Source organism: Sus scrofa, chromosome 2 (assembly GCF_054392235.1).
Source record: "Sus scrofa isolate SSC_HxYL_T2T_F1_AM1 chromosome 2, Sscrofa_HxYL_maternal_Yorkshire_Landrace_v2.0, whole genome shotgun sequence".
NCBI classification, from domain to species: Eukaryota; Metazoa; Chordata; class Mammalia; order Artiodactyla; family Suidae; genus Sus; species Sus scrofa.
This window is the reverse complement of record NC_139384.1, coordinates 90,534,866-90,554,631: the sequence shown is the minus strand read 5'-3', so window position 1 is coordinate 90,554,631 and position 19,766 is coordinate 90,534,866. Positions and strand designations below refer to the sequence as shown.

At 51.8% G+C, this 19,766-nt stretch overlaps 1 protein-coding gene across 11 annotated transcripts in view; it reads right to left on the bottom strand.

Moving 5' to 3' along the window:
• Positions 1-19,766, bottom strand: part of COL23A1 (collagen type XXIII alpha 1 chain) — a 375,676-nt gene that overhangs the window by 42,489 nt on the left and 313,421 nt on the right. For 6 of the 11 annotated variants that reach the window (XM_085013695.1, XM_085013696.1, XM_085013701.1 and 3 more), the window contains one exon: positions 11,575-11,601. The exons of 4 other annotated variants lie outside the window; for them this stretch is intronic. In XM_085013695.1, the coding sequence (XP_084869821.1) occupies positions 11,575-11,601 (27 nt within the window). Of the gene's footprint in view, positions 1-11,574; positions 13,151-19,766 lie in introns of those variants that run through there. One more of the 11 variants, XM_085013702.1, reaches the window with a different exon arrangement.

Here is a 19,766-nt window from a genome sequence, read left to right as displayed (position 1 = left end):
GAACCAAATCACGTCCACGTTCAGTCCCCCTACCACCCCTGCCTAGGACTCTCTCCTGGACCAGGCTCCACCAGCCTCCCTGCCTCCCTTCTGTCCCCACACGCCCATCCTTCCTATGACACCAAGTATGGTGCCGGGGGGGTAGGGGGCTCATCCTGATCACCTTGTCTTTACCCTGCACACCATGGAGGGAGCTGCTTAACTTCCTGGAGCCTGTTTCCTCCTCTTTCCTGGAAAGTGGGTGTGGTGTAGACTGAGTGGCTTCTCACAGGTGACAGTGCCTGGTCTGGAGCTTGGTGCTAGAGGGTTGCAGTGTGACTGTGATGAGCTGGGCAAGTTCTGGGGCAGGAATCCAGGAAGTGGGGTGGAGCTAAAAGACACACACCTTTGCCTTCTCACCTGGATGCTGAGCCCAGCCCCATCATGTAGGCATCATTATCACTCCGACTCCACAGACAAAGAAACTGGAGCTTGGACAGGCCAAGCATGGCCAGCTTTGGCTGGGACCCAAGTCTGAATCTCATGCCTAAACCCTGCATGTGTCCCGCCTCACCACCCTCCTCTGGCTTTGGCAGCAGCTGGCACAGCCTCAGCCCTGCCCTCAGAGCAGAGCTGCAGGACCCCTTGGCCTGACATTCAAGGACCCCTCTTCTGCCTCCATGGGCCTCCTTCCAGACTCATGGGTCACCTCTGAGAAGAGCTCCTCAACTCCCCCTCAGCCCAGAGCTTCTCCCCTCCCCACAGTGACTGTCCCCCAGGCGCCAGTGCCCACCAGAGGCCTGGCTCTGAGGGCTGTCTGTGGATCTTTTTTTTTTGTTGTTTCTTGGTAAAGGTTCTTTTTCCAGCTAAAGGTTTGTTCATTTTTGTTTATGTTATCAATGAATCAAGTCTTAGTTTTTTTTTGTTTTTTTGTTTTTTTTTGTCTTTTTAGGGCCGTACCCGTGACATATGGAAGTTCCCAGGCCAGCAGTCCAATCAGAGCTGTAGCTGCCGGCCTGCACCACAGTCATAGCAACATGGGATCCAAGCTGCGTCCGTGACCTACACCACAGCTCATGGCAATGCCGGATCCTTAACCCAATGAACAAGGCCAGGGATGGAACCTGCATCCTCATGGATGCTAGTCAGGTTTGTTAACCTCTGAGCCAGGACGGGAACTCCAGTCTGTGGATCTGTGAAGTGCCCCCTTCCCTGGCCCCCCCAAGCTGGGCTTGCGCTATCCTGTCCCCCTGAGTTTGGGTCTGAGAACCCTTGAAGGGAGGACCCATAGGTGGAAGGACCCACCCTTATATGGAAGAGGACCCACAGGGGCCAAATCTCCCTAGATGCCCTTCCTAAAAGGTGAGTACACAGCTCTAGCTTACACACCTCCAACGACAGGGAACTCACTGCGTCCTGGGCAGCCTGATGTGTTTGCAACGTTTTTGTTTCAGCCTGGCCCTTCCCAGGTTGGATGTCACTGCAGTTTGCTCCACCTGGGCCCTGGGGAGGCAGCCAACTTGCCCAATGAAGCCGGGTGCTCCACGACTGCTGGTTCCCGACCCCTCCTGTTCCCTCCCAGCCTGGCTTGTCTTGGGCCCACCCTCTCTCTGGACATTCCCCTGCAGCTCCCCACTCGTCAGTCCCTACTTGGTCTTCCGACCTCAGCTCACACCTCCTGTTCTTTGAGGGGAGCCCCTGCCCACCCCTGTCCCAGACCAGGTCCAGGTCACAGAAGCTCACAGCAAGCTTTACGTTCCTGGCCCTGAATTTTGATTCTCTCTCCCACTCGGTCCCAGCCTCCATGGGAGTAGGGGCCCTGGATGTATTTCTTGCTAATTGTACCCCAAATACCAGACAGAGTGCCTCATATCTAGTGGGAACACAACCAATATTTGTTGAACGAACCAACTGTTAAGCAAACTCTCCTATGAATGAATGGCCGGTTTCCTCCTGGCTCTGGTGCCTGGCCTGGGGACACCAGAGGGCGCTCTTGATCTGCTGAAGACTGTCAAGGGCAGTCCTGCCCTTGGGCCATGGTCTGGGCACTGGGCACTGGGTACATTGGCCTGAAAGGGGCTCCTTCAGCGTCAAGGGCTTCCCCTTCCGGGGTCAGTGACCGTCATGGTGGCAGGAAGGATGGTCATTCACTGAACCCAGCCTGTGTGCCCAGTGCTAGGGTCCACTACCTGGCTCCCCGCACAGCTGAAGAGGGGCTAGGGATAAGTCTGAGATCACAGAGTCTACGGAGCCCCAAAGCCCACTCTTTTTCCTCCGCCTGGGCAGGACAGGGGGCCAGTCCCAGATTTGGGGGGAAGCTGGGAGGACCAGCTTCAGACCCCAAATAACTGCTTTCCCTCAAGTCTGTTTACTTGGAAGACCTGAGCTTGGCCCAGAGACCTAGTGCAGGGCTGTGGACAAGCTCTTCCGGCAGTGGGGTGAGGTTGCTTTGCTGCCTGGGGACGTGGAAGAGGGACAACCAAGCAGCCTGGGAGGCACCACTCTGCAAAGATGTCACAGGGACACCCGCAGAGGGCAGGACAGACTTCTGCCCTGCCCCCCGTGGACTGTCCCTGCTGAGGGCAATCCCAGGGCTAGACATGGGGAGAAGGCCCCGCTGTGGGAGGTGCAGGTGTGGGTCTGGGGGCTCCCCGGCTGCTGCCAGACGGTGAGAAGGACACCTGGGAGCCGCTGGAGGAGGAGCAGCTCCTGTCCTTTGGCTGCTCTGTGTGTGATGCTCGAAGGATATGGGACATAGCCTGGGCCCAAGGCAAAGGGCCTGGGTCAAGGAGCACCTGTCTGGGCTTTCGAGGGACCCTGGTGAGGAGGGAGGAAAGGCCAATGTGGTGGCCCTTTCCCTCAGGCCTGGCTGTGGCTCCCCAAGGTTCTAATCCAGGGGCCGTTAGCGGGGGCTCGTGAAGTCTGCTCTCATCCCATCCCCTCTCCACCCAGAACCTGGGGAGCGGCGCTGCAGGGGTCAGATGAAATATGTAGGATGTTGAAATCTAAAAACAGATGAATTCAGGATATTACAGATGAATCATTTAACTAATTACATTTTTACAATCAAAGCTGTTTTTGAACTACGAGAGTGCAAAAAAGCATATGAATGTGTGGTGTCCTATGGTCCTTTTTTGTTCACGATTAATTCTAAACAGTCTAACTGAGTTATTCATTTCAAAATTGGTCCCAGGCAGAGGCCCTGCCTCACATCCCACATTTCAGCTCAGAGCTTACGCGGTCCCCTGGGGCCTAGGCGGTTGATGCCCCCAAGACTGATTCTGAGGGTTTTAGCCAGATGCTGCTTGGGGAACTGGGTACCACCAAGTGCTAGGAGTTCTGGTTCTGGTCCCTCACCTGCCAGAGCCAGCCTGCAACTCCCACCAGCTCTCACCTCTCCAGTCTGCCCGCTTTCACTCCATCCTTATGGAGACACTCTTGATTCAGCCGCCTGACATCATTGTAGCTGCCTCCTCCCTGGACCCCCTTTCTCCAGTCTCTGCCCTGCAGCCAGGGAGGCCTTTCCCATATGCACATCTGTCCACATCCCTCTGGGTAGGTGGAGGCCCTTCACTCAGCAGCATCTTCCTGCCTTCCCCTGCCCTCCCTCAGAGTCACTGTCCCCGGGCACATGAGACCACATCTCAACCCTGCCGTTTTCTTTTTTTTGTCTTTTTAGAGCTGGACCCACAGCATATGGAGGGTCCCAGGCTAGGGGTCCAATCAGAGCTGTAGCTGCTGGCCAATACCACAGCCACAGTAACTTGGGATCCGAGCCACGTCTGGGACCTATCCCACAGCTCAAGGCAATGCTGGATCCTTAACCCACTGAGTGAAGTCGGGGATCGAACCTGCATTTTCGTGGATAGTAGTTGGGTTCTTAACCTACCGAGCCACAACAGGAACTCCTCTGCCCTGCTGTTTTCATTGTGCCTGTGTTGTTGCATGGAGCACCTTCCTACCTTTTCCTCCTGCCAAACTCCTACTCATTCCTCAAGAGCCACCCCGATTTTCCCTCTTCTATGAGGCCTCCCCTGATCCCAGGCAGAGTTAGCACCTCCTTTCTCTGTGGGGCCTGAGGCCCTTTCTGGATGCATTACAGCCCTAGCCACTGTAACATAACGATCTCTGTGTGGGAAGGTCTCACTGTCTGGGGTCTAGGGAGTTTTCTGGGGGAAGTCAGGCCCCATGCGCTGGCCACTGTGAGATCTGGAAAAGTGGCACAGCCACTCTAAACTTCAGTTTTTCTTTTCTTTTCTAAGTGGCCACACCTGCAGCATATGAAGTTCTTGGGCTAGAGGTTGAATTGGAGCTGCAGCTGTGGCCTAACAGCAACTCAGGGTTTAGGCCATATCTGTGACCTATGCCATAGCTTGTGGCAATGCCAGATCCTTAACCCACTGAGTGAGGCCATGGATTGAACCCACTTCCTCACCCCCACGTCAGGCCCTTAACCTGCAGAGCCACAACGAGAACTCGAAAGCTTAATTTTTTTTTTTTTCTTTTTAGGGATGCACCTGTATCATATGGAAGTTCCCAGGCTAGGGGTTGAATTGGAGCTGCAGCTGCTGGCCTACACCACAGCCACAGCAACGACAGATGCCAGCCACATCTGTGACCTACATCATAGCTCACAGTAACGCCAGATCCTTTAACTCACTGAGTGAGGCCAGGGATTGAATCCACGTCCTCATGGATACTAGGCGGGTTCATTACTGCTGAGCCACGATGGGAACTCCAAAGCTTCAGTTTTTCAATATGCAAAATGGGCAGGAAGCCTCATGTCCAGGGATGGGAAGTACCTGGAAACTGTGAGTGCTGCACAGATCTGATCCATGAGGTTTTCATCCAGGTCAAGCCTCACACTGCAGATGTGGACACAGAAGCCCAGAGGGGCTAAATGACTGCCTCCCCATAGGATGGGAGGGACTTGATACGGCAGTGGTCTCTTGACATGGCCTCCTCGACAAGGATGGGATGTGGCCAGGGAAATGGAATTGGACATTCCATCATGAGGGGGATGCTTACTGTCCTACTTTTTTTTTTTTTTTTTTTTTTTGGCTGCGCCTGCGGCATGTGTAAGTCCCCAAGTCAGGGACTGAACTCATACCATAGCAGCAAGCTGAGCCATAGCAGTGACAATGCTGGATCTTTAACCTGCTGAGCCACTAGGGAACTCCCCTAATTTCTAAAATCATTATGATACAGACGTATGAATGAAGAACAGGAGAGAAGGCGGAACAGAGAAATCGACTTAAATTAGACCTGGTTTTCTGTTTTTCCTTTTCTTTTTTTTTTTAGGGCCACACTGAGGCATATGGAGGTACCCAGGCTAGGGGTCTAATTGCAACTACAGCTGCCAGCCTATGCCACAGCCACAGCGATGCCAGATCCAAGCTGCATCTGCCACAGCTCACGGCAACGCTGGATTCCTGACACACCAAGTGAGGCCAGGATCGAACCTGCATCCTGGGTACCATGGATACCAGTCAGGTTCATTTCTGCTATGCCACAACAGAAATGCCTTCTTTTTCTTTTTAAATGGAAAGCGGTAAAGGGTCTTAATTTGATAACATGGGTGGACTGGGGAGGGAGCTGAGGGTCAGATAAAAAAAGTGATGAGGAGCAGAAACAACCTTCACTCTAGATATCTGTTTCTCTGGGTGGTGAGAGGAGGAGGACCGTCCTGCTAATGCACAGGACCTGCTAATTGATAGGGGTGGCTGGTGTGATGGTGAGTCTAAGTCTGGGTGCTAACCCAGGCTCTGCTCTATGGTGGGTCTTGTGTCTCAGCCAAGTCCTATCAGCCCCTGAGCCCAGCTGCCCTCTCTGTCCAGCAGGGCTAAGACCACCTCCTCCCCACCTCCTGGGTGGGAGAGCCGGGCAAGAATGCCCCCAGCAAGGGTTGGACCTGTGCCTTTGTTCCCTGGCTCATTGGAAAGTCTTCTGGAAGATGGGCTTGGACAGTCTTTTTTTTGTTTTTTTTTTTTTGTCTTTTTTTGTCTTTTTGAGGCTGCCCCCAAGGCATATGGAGCTTCCCAGGCTGGGGGTCTAATCGGAGCTGTAGCCACCAGCCTATGCCAGAGTCACCGCAATGCCAGATCCCAGCCGAGTCTGCGACCTACACCACAGCTCACGGCAATGCCAGATCCCCAACCCACTGAGCTCATGGTTCTTAGTTGGATTCGTTTCTGCTCCATCACAACTGAAACTCCTGGACAGTCTTTTTCTGGTTCTCTCAGGGGAACGAATCTCCCAGCCCTTGGCAAAGCAGCCTGTCTCTGGGGACAAGTGGTTTCTGTAAACCCAGAGCCAAGTTCCCTTGGCCTCCTGCCTGGGTCAGCCTCTCCCCGTGGCCTACACGATTCTACTCTAAGTGGCCTGGAGACCCCTCCGGTCTCCCCTTCTACTGTTTCCTGGCACTTGCTTGCTCACTGCAACCACTCTGGTCTCGCACATACCCCGAACACACACGCATGAAGCTTGTTTCTACTGCATAACCTGCACCCTTCTTTCTTTCTCGGCCAGGAGCATTTTTCCCTCCAAGACTTTTCATCATTTAAGTCTCAGCTCAAATGTCATCTCCCTCAAGAGCTTTCCGATTATTTAATCCAAATGGCACCCACCCAGCCAGTCCTCGAATCACGTCCTCTGTCTAGGACATTTCACTGTTTGAAGCTATCTTGTCAGTTTCTTGTTTGGTTCCTTCCTCCCCACTCTGGGGAGTGGCCTTGTCTTCCTTGTTTGGTGCTGGGCCAAAGACCCAGAAAAGCATCTGGTGGAGAGACAAGGACCAATGGTGGTTCCGGAGTGAGCAGGTCCCCCCACCCCAGGGCCTTTGCTGGGTTTCATTATTTCTTTGTGCCACTGGCCCCACAACCCAACACTTTCCTCTTCCATCCAGATACACACAAATCTTGAGCTGTGGAAGATTTACTAAAAACACTTTTTTTCAAGAAATGTTTGAACTGGATTCTGAAAGTGTAAAACAAACCCCAAAGTCACTAAAGCCCAATGCTAAGAGTCAAAAAAAGTCCAAATACCAAGGAAGAGGAAATATGAGGATGTATGAGGTTGTAAATAGGAGATGATGAGACTTTTTTTGTGCAAAAGTCAATGGGTGGGCAAGTTGGAGCCTTGCAGGAGGGATAAGTCTTTTCATCCTAGACAGAAGCCACAGCTTAGAAAGGAAAAAAGAGCTTGTGAAATCTCTAAGAAGGTCACAGTGACCCCTAGTTGTCCCTCCCTCTCTATCCCATGGCAAATTAGCTCTGGGTCCCTCTCCCCCACAGCTCCCCAAGGACCGTGATTGGGTCTGATTCTCTTTGAGCTTCCCTGGTACACAACTAGGATTTGATGAACACAGCTAACCAAGCCTGCTATTTATGAGATGGCAAGATCACTTTACCAACACAAATGCTGATTACCACCCACAAATGTAAGAGTGCTGTGCCCAGGGCTCTTCTTCAGGTCCTACCTTGGACTCACAATGTTCTGAGCCCAAATATCCCCCTGTGCTGCTGATTCCACGATGTCTGCTGTCCTTGGGTCTATTGAATCCAAAAGCTCTCGAACCGTAATGAGTTCCTCTTTTTTTTTTTTCTTTTTTCTTTTTCTTTTTTAGGGCCACAGTCGTGGCATGTGTAAGTTTCCAGGCTAAGGGTTGAAACAGCTGCAGCCTCTGGCCTACACCACAGCCACGCCAGATCTGAGTGGCATCTGCGATCTACACTACAGCTCAAGGCAATGCTGGATCCTCAACCCACTGAGCGAAGCCAGGGATCCAACCTGCATCCTTATGGATCTTAGTCGATTTCCTTATCGCTGAGCCACAATGGGAAAGGACTATTTCATCTTTAAATGCTATACCTGCAATTCCAAGTTTGACCACCAGATGACAGTTAGGATTACACAAATTTTTTCAAAACTCATCTCTTTGGGACTGCACTTCTAATGAAAACGCATCTTAAATTAAAACAAGATACATACATCCATCCATAAATTTTTAACTTATCGTATTGTCATAGATTTAAAAGTATAATATCTATGGTTGGTCAGGACTTGGGGAAACATGTAGCATTCATGTGCTGTTGGTGGAAATGTAAATTAGTATAGCCTCCAGGAGGGCAATTTGGCAGTACACATCAAAAGCCTTCAACATGTGCAAACCCTTTGGGCTAGCAATTCAACTTCTAGACATTTATTCTAAGGAGATAATCATGGAAATAAGCCTAGATTTATTTCCGGGATGTCGACTACAAGGATAAAAAATGGTCAGTATAAAAAATGTAACTAGGAGACTAGTTAAATAAATGATATAGATGATAAAATACTCTGCAGCTATTACATTCTATAAGGATTCTTCTTAATGATGTGGGAAAATCTCATGCTATGTTAAGTGAAAAAAAGTAGGCCACAAAAAAGTATGTCCACTGGAATCCCATTTTTAGAATAACTATAAAAACAAACCAGCACATGAAAAGTCCGGGAAGAACAAACACAAAAATATGGGCAGGACTTATCTGTGGGTGGTAGAATTACGAATGATTGCTTTTCCCTTTTTTGTGCTTTTCTCTATTTTGGGAAGGTTTTATACTAAACATGCTTCTTTTGTCTTCTTTTGGAGAGCTATTCATGAACCCCTTGCAACAGAAAGGACAGGTCAGCCTCTGTACCAGGAGACGGAGGACAAAGTGACTGCAGGCCTTTTTCAGTCCACAACCTGCCCCACAGATATGCTTGGTTGCTATGTGCCTGTCCGCTCACCAGCGCTGTCAGGTCCCCATATAGACCTGGTTTCAGCTGGTCTCCTTAGAGGAGAGGCCGCCCTGGATTAATCCAGAACATGCAGCTGGCACAGTCTCCACCACAACCCTCCTGCTTGACTCTTTTCTGGCTCTTACTTCCCTTTAGGAAGTGACATGTTTTTAGCACAAGGAAAAAAAAAAACTCCTCCCTGAGGCTGGTCTTGAAGTCCACCCAACTATAGGAAAAAAACCACTTTTTCTAAGACTAATCAGCTTGCCCGGGCTGCAGGGCTGGTGAGCACTAAGCGGGGATTCAGTCCTCAGCTGCCCAAATCTGTACACGGATTCGTGCCTGTTGCCCACGAAGCCTGCTGCACCTGCCCCACCCCGCCCCCCGCCTCCTCCATCCCAGGAGCAAAGGCAGGGATGGTGGCAGAAGCAAGAGAGGCTCTGTGGGAGGTGGACTCCTCTGTGGGAGGAGCCCCCTGCCCCTCACCCATGGAAAATGATCCCCACCATCAGCCAGCACCTTCTCTGATGCGCACAGCCAGAGAGAACCCCTGGGTCACTGTGTGCTCAGAGGAGGCAGCAGTGGGGGAAGAGGGAAGGGTCCCCCTCACCCCACCACCACCTATGCCCCTTTGGACACATGCACCTATAGCCAAGAGGGAGCCTGGAGTGGAAACGGTAACTCGGTAATCCCAAGAGTGGTTCTGGCAGAAATCTTCCAATGCTTCTAAGCTAGTGAAGCGTGGAGTTCCCGTTGTGGCTCAGCGGAAATGCATTTGACTAGCATCCATGAGGACACAGGTTTGATCTCTGGTCTCGCTCAGTGGGTTAAGAATCTGGCATTGCTGTGGCTGTGGTGTAGGCTGGCGGCTATAGCTCCGATTCAACCCCTAGCCTGGGAACCTCCATATGCTGTGGGTTCAGTCCTAAAATTAAAAAAAGAAAAAAGAAAAAAGACTAATAAGCTTGTGAAGTGAGAGGGCTTAAGACAAAAGGTTAAAATATTCCAGCAAAAGCCTGTGCATCCCCAAGACTCTGGCTGCCGTGTCTAAGACTCGGGGGGCTGTCTCTTTTCTAATCAGGAAAAGCTGCTGAGGAGGGGGTGGTGCCCTGACCCCCATAGATCATGGCTGGCTTCATATTTTGTTTTTTTTTTTTTTTTGTTTGTTTTGTTTTTTTTTTCTTTGGCTGTACCCATGGCATGTGGAAGTTCCTGGGCCAGGGATCGAACCTGTGCCACAGTTGTAACCTGAACCATAGCAGTGACAATGTTGGCTCTTTAACCCTCTGGGCCACCAGGGAATTCCCACATTTTATTTTTATTCCACACAGAGTAGGATGTTTTTGGGTTGAGAGGCCAGGCTGCTTGCTGATGGGGACCTTTCCTGGCTGCCCAGGAAACCCCCAACTCTACTCTGAGCATAGCACAGGCCACTCTGGACATGAGGAAAATGCCCCCCAAAGTCTCCACCAAGTCTCGAAGACTGGGTTTGTGATCCATTTTGTATAGCTGTCACCATCTAGATCTTGATGAATCCCAACCCTGACATGTGAGGGAGGCCCTGCATCACCCTATTTCACAGAGTAAGAAACTGAAGCACAGAGGGGGCCAGCACCTTTCCCAAGGACACCCAGCAAAGGAGGCAGCAGCATTGGAATCCAAGCCCAGGCCTCCCTGATGGTTGGGGCTGGACTGCCCTCCACAGCCTCCTGGGAAGGCAGCTCTTGTGGGACTGGGGACACCCATTCCCTGGCCCCCACCTCCATCGCCAGCCCATTCTGACTCCGGACAGAACTGACCACTAGAGAGGCCTCTGAATCCATCACCATTTCCCTCCCTGAATCCTTCTGGCCAAGGCACAGAACATGTCTGTCTCCCAACAGGACAGTCCTGCCATGTTCTCCTTCACCAGGTGCACCCCCTGCGCTTTCTTTATCAGGGCTTCTGGACCCTGCTGTCACCGGCTCTCCTACATGCAGGGCTGGAAAGTGGCACAGACAGAGGCCACCTGGCTTCTGACATGGTGTTCCCTCAATCCAGGCTGGGGACATGGGTGCCAAGTATAAGCTAACTTTGTGGTTTAACTGTAGAAGATCTGAGAGAGAACAGCACCAAAAAGGCCAAATGGGAACCAACCAGTCTCTGGTTCCTGAGTAGTGACAGGACACAGTGGGCTGGGACAAGGGGTCTCTGTCCACTGGGAAGAGGCTGGCAGCCAAGCCAGTGGGAGGGCTGCACCCAGGGCTCAGGGCTGACACACTGGCCAGGCCGGGTGGTGCTGCGGGGGACTCAGCACCTCTGTGAGACCCCTTGAAGCCTCTTTATTTTTTATTTTATTATTTTTTTCTTTTTAGGGCTGCACCTGCAGCATATGGAAGTTCCCACGCTAGGAGTCAAATCAGAGCTTAGCTGCTGGCCTACACCACAGCCACAGCAACAAAGGATCCAAGCCATGTCTGTGACCTACACTGCAACTCACGGCAATGCTGGATCCTTAACCCACTGAGCAAGGTCAGAAATCGAACCTGCGGCCTCATGGATCCTAGTTGGGTTCCTCACTGAGGAGCCATAAGAGGAACGCCCTTTGAAGCCCCTTTGCTTTGTCTGCAAGCAGCTGGAGCTGCAGACAGTTCCCCTCCGGGCCAGGGCCCAGCAGATCCCTACATCCTGCCTTGTCATGGAGTTACCACTAATCCCTCCACCAAAGAGAGCACAGCCCTGGAGGGGCAGAGGAGAAGGAGGGGGAGGGGAGAGGCAGACAGTTAAATAAAGGCACAGAGGAAGAACATTGGCTTGAGAGTAAAGGGCAAAGAGAACAAAAAATAAATGGCAAATTACCGGGTAGCCATCTCGTCCTGATTGCCCCTGTGGTGATTAATACGTCGTTAATAATCAGACTTTCGGCAGAAGAGCATATGGCAACACTTAGAACTCAATCAGGGCCCCTGATCCCTCCACGTCTGCCGGGTTTGTGGCAGAGGCTGCTGGTGGTAACTGACTCCTTTGGGGGTGGGGGTGGGGGGTGGGATGCAGGGCTCCGAAGGATCTGGGGGATGGAGCACCCATTCCCCACCTCATGGGGCCAGACTGGAGGGGCCACCTGGACCCACACCACACGTGTCCCGCCGATGTTGGCTGAGGCACCTGGCGAGAACCTTGTGGGGATGTGCGTTCCTGGAGTGTGGTATTACGATTACCATGGAAAATGCACCTTAAATGGGGCCTGATGAGGAACCTGGCGAGCAGATATGGATGTCCTGTCTGTTGCCACTGGGATGGGGTAACCCGAGGAAGCCAGAGGTATGGGGCCACGTTTCCTGCTACCCCCACATGCTTGGAGCAGTGGCTGCCTGGCCAGTGCCCCACACATCGCCAGCCGTCTCAGGTTGCAAATTCTGCATTTATTTCATTCATGTAGTCATTTAACAGCCAAGTTAAAAAAAAACAAAAAACAACCCCCCCCCAACAACTTTGCACCAGAGCCCTCTGTGTGACACACTTCGGCGGGTTCACACAGGCCAGCCTCCAAGTGACAGTCAGGAATGACTCAACAGCGAAAAACTGCTCGAGGCCCATAAATCTACACGTTCTCGCTTTCTGGCTCAACGTGGTGCTGCTACATGCAGCAAGGAGCCCTGATTCTGGAGGGTGCCGATGGGGAAATGAATCATGGCAAGTGGAAGTCAAAATGAAACTGCTCATCTGAATGGAATTCCTTTAGAAGGTTCATTTTGGCCCAAGCAGACTGTCAATGTGCTCCTTGAATTGATTCGTCAGGATTTATCAGGCTTTGAAAAACTGCCAAGATGATGAATCAAAGGCAGACTTGTCACGTGCCTTGGAGAAGGAGCAGGATTTCCGGGGCTGCTGTGGATGGGGCAGCCAGCCCCTCCCTCACACCCTTTGCAAACTCAGCGCCCTCGCCCACCCGCCATGCTCCAGAGGTCTCTGCTGCCCAACTCTGAGCGGGAAATATTTTGACCAAGAAGGAAAGTGGACCCCAGGATCTAGGACCCCTGGCTTGACTCCAGAGCCCTTTCTGCTGAAGCACATGAGACCAAAACCATTTACAAAGATCGACTGTGGCAGAGCATTTAGGAAACGTGGGCATGGTGCTTGCGTTTCTGTGCACCCAGCTGAGCCAGAGATATTGGTGAGGAATGGACGGCTCTTGTGCCACCTCTCTTGGAGGGAAAACGGTCATAGGATGCTTCACTGGCCAAGGCAAGCCCCTGGATCCTGTGCTTGCATTCACCCACAAATCACAAAAAACATCGCCCCTACCTGGGACTGAATTTTAAGGACACACCTCTCTAACCAAATATCATTTTGATAGAAATGCAACACAGAGAGAGAACAAAATATCTTATCTTTCAGGAGCAGAGAGCGTCATCCAGGACACTTACGGGAGGACCTGCAAAACACAAGCAGAGAGGCCAAGGTCAGCATCCGAGGGAGAGAAGCTTCCCTCGCCCAGATGGGCCCCTCCCGAACACAGGTCCCGGCCACCCCTCCTTGCAACGCTTTGATGCTGTCCTCCCTGGCCCCAGAGCCAAGTGGTGGGGCAAAGAAAGTGCCTCTGCCCTCGGAGAGGCTGGGGTGGGCGTGCTGGTGGTAATGACAATCCATCAAGTTTTGGCTCATGTGTCATTGCACGAGGCTGCCGCTGCTCCCTGCTGTCAGGTTTTGGCAGGCGGGGTAAGAATCGGGCCTTGTTCCTGCTTAAAGAACAAATTTTGGAGCTCACTGGGCCTCGGTTCATTTCTATGGAAAGGGAGACACACGGAGAGAACATTTTGGGCAGAGGGAAGAACCCTCCTAGGGCCTTTGGACGTGCGCAGCTGAGCTGGCGGTGGGGGATGGGGAGGGGAGGATGGGAGCGGAGAGCAGGGGGGACCCCATAGCCCAGCTCTGGGGTTAGCAGTGTGAGCCTGGCTGTGCATGGGAGCTTGTTTGTTTTGGCCGCACATGGAAGTTCCTGGGCCGGGGATTGAACCTAAGCGGCAGTTTGACCTACATCCCAGCGGCTGCAATGCCAGATCCTTAATCCACTGCACCACAGGGGGAACTCCTTCATGGGGGCTTGAAGAGGATGAGTGTGGAAGCACAGGTGGCTGCTGTGGGGAAGGCTGGGGCAGCAAGCTGAGACCTGCCCCACGGAGAACACTCAGGAAACCCACAGGGGCCCTCACTTTACCGTGTGCAAAACACATTGCATATCCTCGCTCGCGTCTGTCCCTCTCAGTGATCTCTGTGAGAGGTATGATGATCGCACACATGGGACAGAGACTCAGAGAGAAAGAATGGACTTGTCCAAGGCCACATAGTTGGTTAGGGGTGGAACTCATTCCCAAAGGAGTTCACCCAACTCTCAAATCCTACACATTTTCCTCTAAAGCCACACTACTGCCGAACCAGTAACTCCTCGGCTCCTGGCAGATGCCAGACCTCAGTCTGGAGGGTGAGGGCGGCAGGGGGAGGCGGCTCTCGGCAGCCAATCAGCCCTCGTGAGCTTATGGATCACCCCTGGGTGCTTCTGGGGTTAAGTAATGGGAACGGTGGGGAAAGAGGCAAGATCTCTGACTCAGACTTTTCCTTGGATGGATGGATACTTGAGAAAACAATGATGCACAGACAAGCACAGGAAGTTCCCAGCCCGTAAAGAGAGGCCACAGCCAGGCTGGGCAGATGGGGGATGGGGACGAGGCTGAGTCTGGAGGTGGACGGATGGTTATCTGGGAGAGGAAGCGGGAGGGAAGAGTGTGGCAGGGCCAGAAAAGCTCTGAACACACCAAGGTCACTGGGCATCTGCGTCTAGGGGCAGCCCAGTGGGTTTCAGCAGGGGAGGGCCTGGGGGCGAGGCAGGTCAGCTAGAGCACAGCATCCTGGTTCCACTTCATGGTCCAGGGGGACAGGGGGAGCCACCGAAGGGTTCTGCACAGAGGAGGAATGCAAGGGGGCGAAGGCAGGTATGGGGCTGCGCTGCAGCTGTTCTCATGGAGGTGACAGCTGCCAGGACTCCGGGGCTGGCGGTGGAGATGGAGGGAAGTGAGTCAGATGGTGCTTGTCCGTGAGGACAGACAGGACCTGCTCAGGGATTTCATGGTGGAGGTGGGAGTAGAGGGGGCATGGGGCACAGAGGTAGGAGAGAGATGAAAACTGATGCCTGATGGTCCTGACATCCTGAGAATGTAACCTGGGGGGCTGTGTCCCTCTAAGCCCAGGCTAGGGGCAGGGCAGGGCGCTGACTTTTTGGACATCTGTACAGCTGACGTCTCACTTTCAGCCAATGGCCCTGCTCCCTGTTTTACCAAGAAGGGAAAAGCCACCAGATGGACTTGCCATCACCTTTCTAATGCCACACACATGCTCCTGCCTGCCCCTGCACCTGTGCCCAGCCTCCACTCTGAGCCCCTCCGGTTAACTCTGATAAACAAAGTGTTCACACACTGAGGTACAGGAAAGTCATTCGGGCTTATAGATGAGTTAACTTGAATTTCGGTGGTCACGTCTGCAGCATGTGAAAGTTCCCTGGGCCAAGGATGGAATCCAAGCTGCAGCTGTGATTTATGCCACAGCTGTGGCAATGCTGGCTCCTTTAACCCTCTGCACCAGGCCGGGGATTGAACCGGTGCCTCCACAGCAGCTGGAACCTCAGCAGTGAGATTCGAAACCCACTGTGCCACAGCAGGAACTCCTGAGTTAAATTTGCTGCTAACTAAAATAGCCTATTTGCGGCCTATCAAACATACACTGCACATCTGACTTAATTACAAGGAAAAGGGAGCATCAACCAGAATTAAAGAATGTCCATGTTAAAGATGAGATGCCTCCGTTTCTAGGACTCTGATGGTAAGACTCCCTTCCCAGGTGCCAAGGCTGTACTGACTCACAGTGTACGTGCTGGACTGTTTTTTTTTTTTTTTTTCTTTTTCTTTTTCTTTTTTTTTTTTTTTTCTCTTTTTAGGGCCACATTTGCAGCACATGGAGGTTCCCAGGCTAGGGATCGAATCAGAGCTACAGCTGCCAACCTACACATCACAGCCACAGCAACTCGGGATCCGAGCTGAGTCTGCAACCTACACCACAGCTCACGGCAACACCGGATCCTTAACCCACTGAGCGAGGCCAGGGATTGAACCCACGTCTTCCTGGATCCTAGTTGGATTCGTTAACTGCTGAGCCATAAAAGAAACTTCCGGTGGGTTTTTTTTTTTTTAAACTTTGAAGGAATGTATCCCTGATTTGATGTTCTTTGTTCTGACAAGACATAAAATTGTGCTGAAAACCATGCTTTTCTGGAGTGGTATCTCCGAGTAATCTGGGAAGCTGTCTTCTAGGCTCTAATCCTCAGTTTGACTCAAATAAAACTCTGTTCTAATCCTATTATAGATCATTTATTGATTAGTTTCATTGGCAGCTCAGAGGAATTGACCCGCCTCCTCCTTGCTGGGACCCTGCCACACTCCCTCCCTGCTGGTCTCTGTAAAGCCCGCCCTCTGGGGCAGGGCCTTCCCCACCACTCTGAACAGGCAAGACCATCCTTGCTCCACGCCCTCCTCTGTTCCTGCCCCAGCTATCCTCCGTCACAGCCGCCCTGCTGGAAAGAGTGCTCTCAGGCACCTTCCACTCACCTCTGATTTGTTTATTTTTTGTCTTTTTAGGGCCACACCCATGGCATGTGGAGGTTCCCAGGCCAGGGGATGAATCACAGCTGCAGCTGCTGGCCTGTGCCACAGCCTCAGCCATGCCAGATCCCAGCTGCGTCTGTGACCTATGCCACAGCTCATGGCAGGGACTGAACCCACGTCCTCATGGACACTAGACAGGTTCATACTGCTGATCCATGACAGAATTCTCTGATTTGGATTCCATCCTCATCGCTCTGCCAGAATGGCTCTCATCAAGCCTCCGATCAGTATGTATGCCTGACAAGGATGTCCCCTCCCTGTCGGACTCACTTCCCGCCCCCTAGAAGCGCCCCCCTCCTTTGGCTTCCAAGATGTCACGTCCTCCCACCTCCCCAATTGTTCAGCTGACATAGTCCCAGCCTCACGTGCTGGCGCTCCTAAGGGTTCAAGCCTATGCCTTCTTCTTTTCAGTTCCCTGCTCATTGGTCTCCTCTCTCCATCTTCCCCAAGGAGCTCTTCCATGCTCATAGCTGCACTGAGCGGACGTGTCCCAGATGTCTGTCTCCAATCCTGACCATGCCTCACAGCCCAGGCTCCCTTTTCAAACTGCCTGCTTGTTTTCCCCTTGAATAATCCCAACAGTCCTCAAACAAGGATGCACGGCCACACTAAGCATTTTCTGCCCACCCACAGGCTCTTCTCCAGCTCCTGGTTGCTGTGGGTGACGTCCCCACCTGCCTACATGGTGAACTGGAAAATGAGGAGTCCCCCTCCATATGCCACATGCTCTCCTTCCCACTGTTGCCCTGGAAACCATCCACTTCTAACCCATCCATGTTGCCACCACCAATACCACAACCTAATCTGTGTTACTAGCATCTTGTGAAGCTTTTTCACGCATCTCTCTCTTCTCTCGTCCTACAGACATCCCCTGAGTGCCTACTGTCCCCGACGCTGTTCTGAGCAAGTGGGATATATAGCAGTGAAGGCGACAAGGATGCCTGTCCTAAGATGCATCTCTCCTAGTGAGGAGAGAGCCAAGACACAATAAAGCATAATAAATGGTACATCACCTGGAAGGCGAGAGTGTCACAGAAGGAGAGAGGCGTGGGGCAGGGTTGGGGCACTATTAGTGCTGGGGGACAGATTGCTGGGGGCTTGTAGGCATTTTGTCAGACTTTATCTTCTCTCTGAGATGGGAGCCCTTGCAGGGTTTTAAGCAGAGAGGACCTGACCCGGCTTCTGTTTTAAAAGGATAGTGCTGTGTGAGGTGGCTGCTGCAGTGATGAGGGGGAGAGCGGATGGTGGCTCACAGCCCGTGGTGGCGGGGGAAGTGGCTGGATTCTAATTGATTCTGAAGGTAGAGCCAGGAGAGTTCCTCTGGATTCTGGAGTGTGAGAGACATGAGTCAAGGAAGCTTTGAGCTTGAGCAACTGAAAGGATGCTGTTGCCATCAACAGAGGTGGGGAGGCTGTGGGTTGGCAGGTTTTGCTGGAAGGGTCAGGAGCTCAGCTTTGTGCCCATGGCCTGTGGGGACACCCCAGCAGTTAGAAAGGGAGGGGGAAGAGAAGGAAGTTCCAGAAGCTGGGTGGAGGAAGTGCATCAAGGAGCAGGGTTCGGTCACTGTGCTGATTGCTGCTCGAAGTCACATGAGGCAAAGACTGAGTCCTGACAGCTGGACCTAGTGATGCAGAGGCCATGGACAAGAGGGGTAATGGGAGTGGGCATCTGATGGGAGGGGAAGGGGAGAAGAGCTTTTGAGTTCTGCTGCAAAGGGGGGCAAAGACACAGAGCAATTGCTTTGGTGGCAAGGAGTCCAGAGAAGGGTATTTCTTCAAGGTGAGAAGCACAGCAGCAAGCCTGCACAATGGGAGTCACCAGCAGGGAGGGGAAGATCCAACACGTTGGAGAAAGGGGGAGTCCTGGAGCCATGTCCTTGGGAAAGTGAGAGGGACTGGCCCTGGCATAAGAGGTGGCATCGGCTGGGGGTGGAAGCCTGGACAGGTCGTCTGTGGGAACGGGCAGGGAGGCGTTTCATGGTGCTACAGGTGTGCAGGTGTGCAGGTGGGACCTGCTCACTCCAACTGGGCCAGTGAAGTAGGGAGCAAGCTATCAGCCACGAGGGATGGTGGTGGAGGGGGATGGAGGGGCTTAGGGTGTGAAGGGCCTCTATGTGGCTATCAGGAACCCCAGGACTCCACAAAGAAGTGGTGCTGGAGAGAGGGCTGGAGACCCAGGAGCTGAAACTCACTAGCAGTGACGAGGGATGCGCCTGGGATCAGAGATGCCTCAAATATGCTGACCCACTGCCCTCCGGTTTCCACATGGAGGCTAGAGTGAAGTCTTCAAAAATGCAAGTCTGATCATGGAAAGCTCATCCCCTGACTCCTCATTTTCCCATTGTTCTTAGGACAAAGACCCAAATCCAAAGCTCCACTCCACCACACTCCTTCACCTGAGCCCCTTGAGCCCCTGGGAGGAGAGCTATTATTACTAGAGGGTGGTGGGCAGGCCAGTGGTTATGAGGACAAAGTCAAGGTGGGTTCATACCTTAGCATGAATCAGGATAAATTCCAAAAGGATCAAAGATTTACATGCTTTTAAAAAACCATAAAAATCTTAGAGGAAAATGTGGCAAAATTCCTTTGCAATCATGCAGAGGGTCAAGCTTCCCCAAGTGCAGTTCATAATCTGGAAGGTATAACACAAGGTCTGATCCAACCATATAAAAACAAAAATGCCCGCAAGGCAGAAAGCACTGTCAGCAACGCAGAAGCCAGAGTGGAAACATGTCTCTAACTCATGCCACAGATAGATACCTTGGTATAAAAATGCTCCTACAAACATCAACAACCTAATAGAAAAATGGCCAAAAGATATGAATAGTGAGTACACGGAAAAGAAAATACAGCCCTTAACATGCAAAACAAAAGGAAACCTTCATTCATGATCAAAGAAACGAAAGTGAAAGCTATAATCATAGTAGAATAGAAAAAGTGAAAAAAAATCTGTTGACATCACGTGGCGGGAGATGAGGACACTCACCTCACACACAGATTGAGAAAGGATGAAAGGGTCCATTCTCAGAGAGTGATTTGGCAATACTAATTAAGATTTAAAAGGTTTGTGCCAATTGCCACAGTGATCCTCTTGGAAATTGATTCCACAGATATATTAACATGTATATAAGAGGACAGGTGTATAAGATTACTGGTAGCAGAAGTGGCTGAGATAATAAAAACATGAGAAGCAGCTCAAGGGGAGCTGCTTAAAGAAAAGATGGGGTGCTTATTCAAATGGCATACTATGCAGCTGTGAAAAAGACTAAAGTAATTCTGTATGTTCAAACATGGAATGATCTCCCAGGCATATTGTTATGTGTTCTTTTTTTTTTCTTTT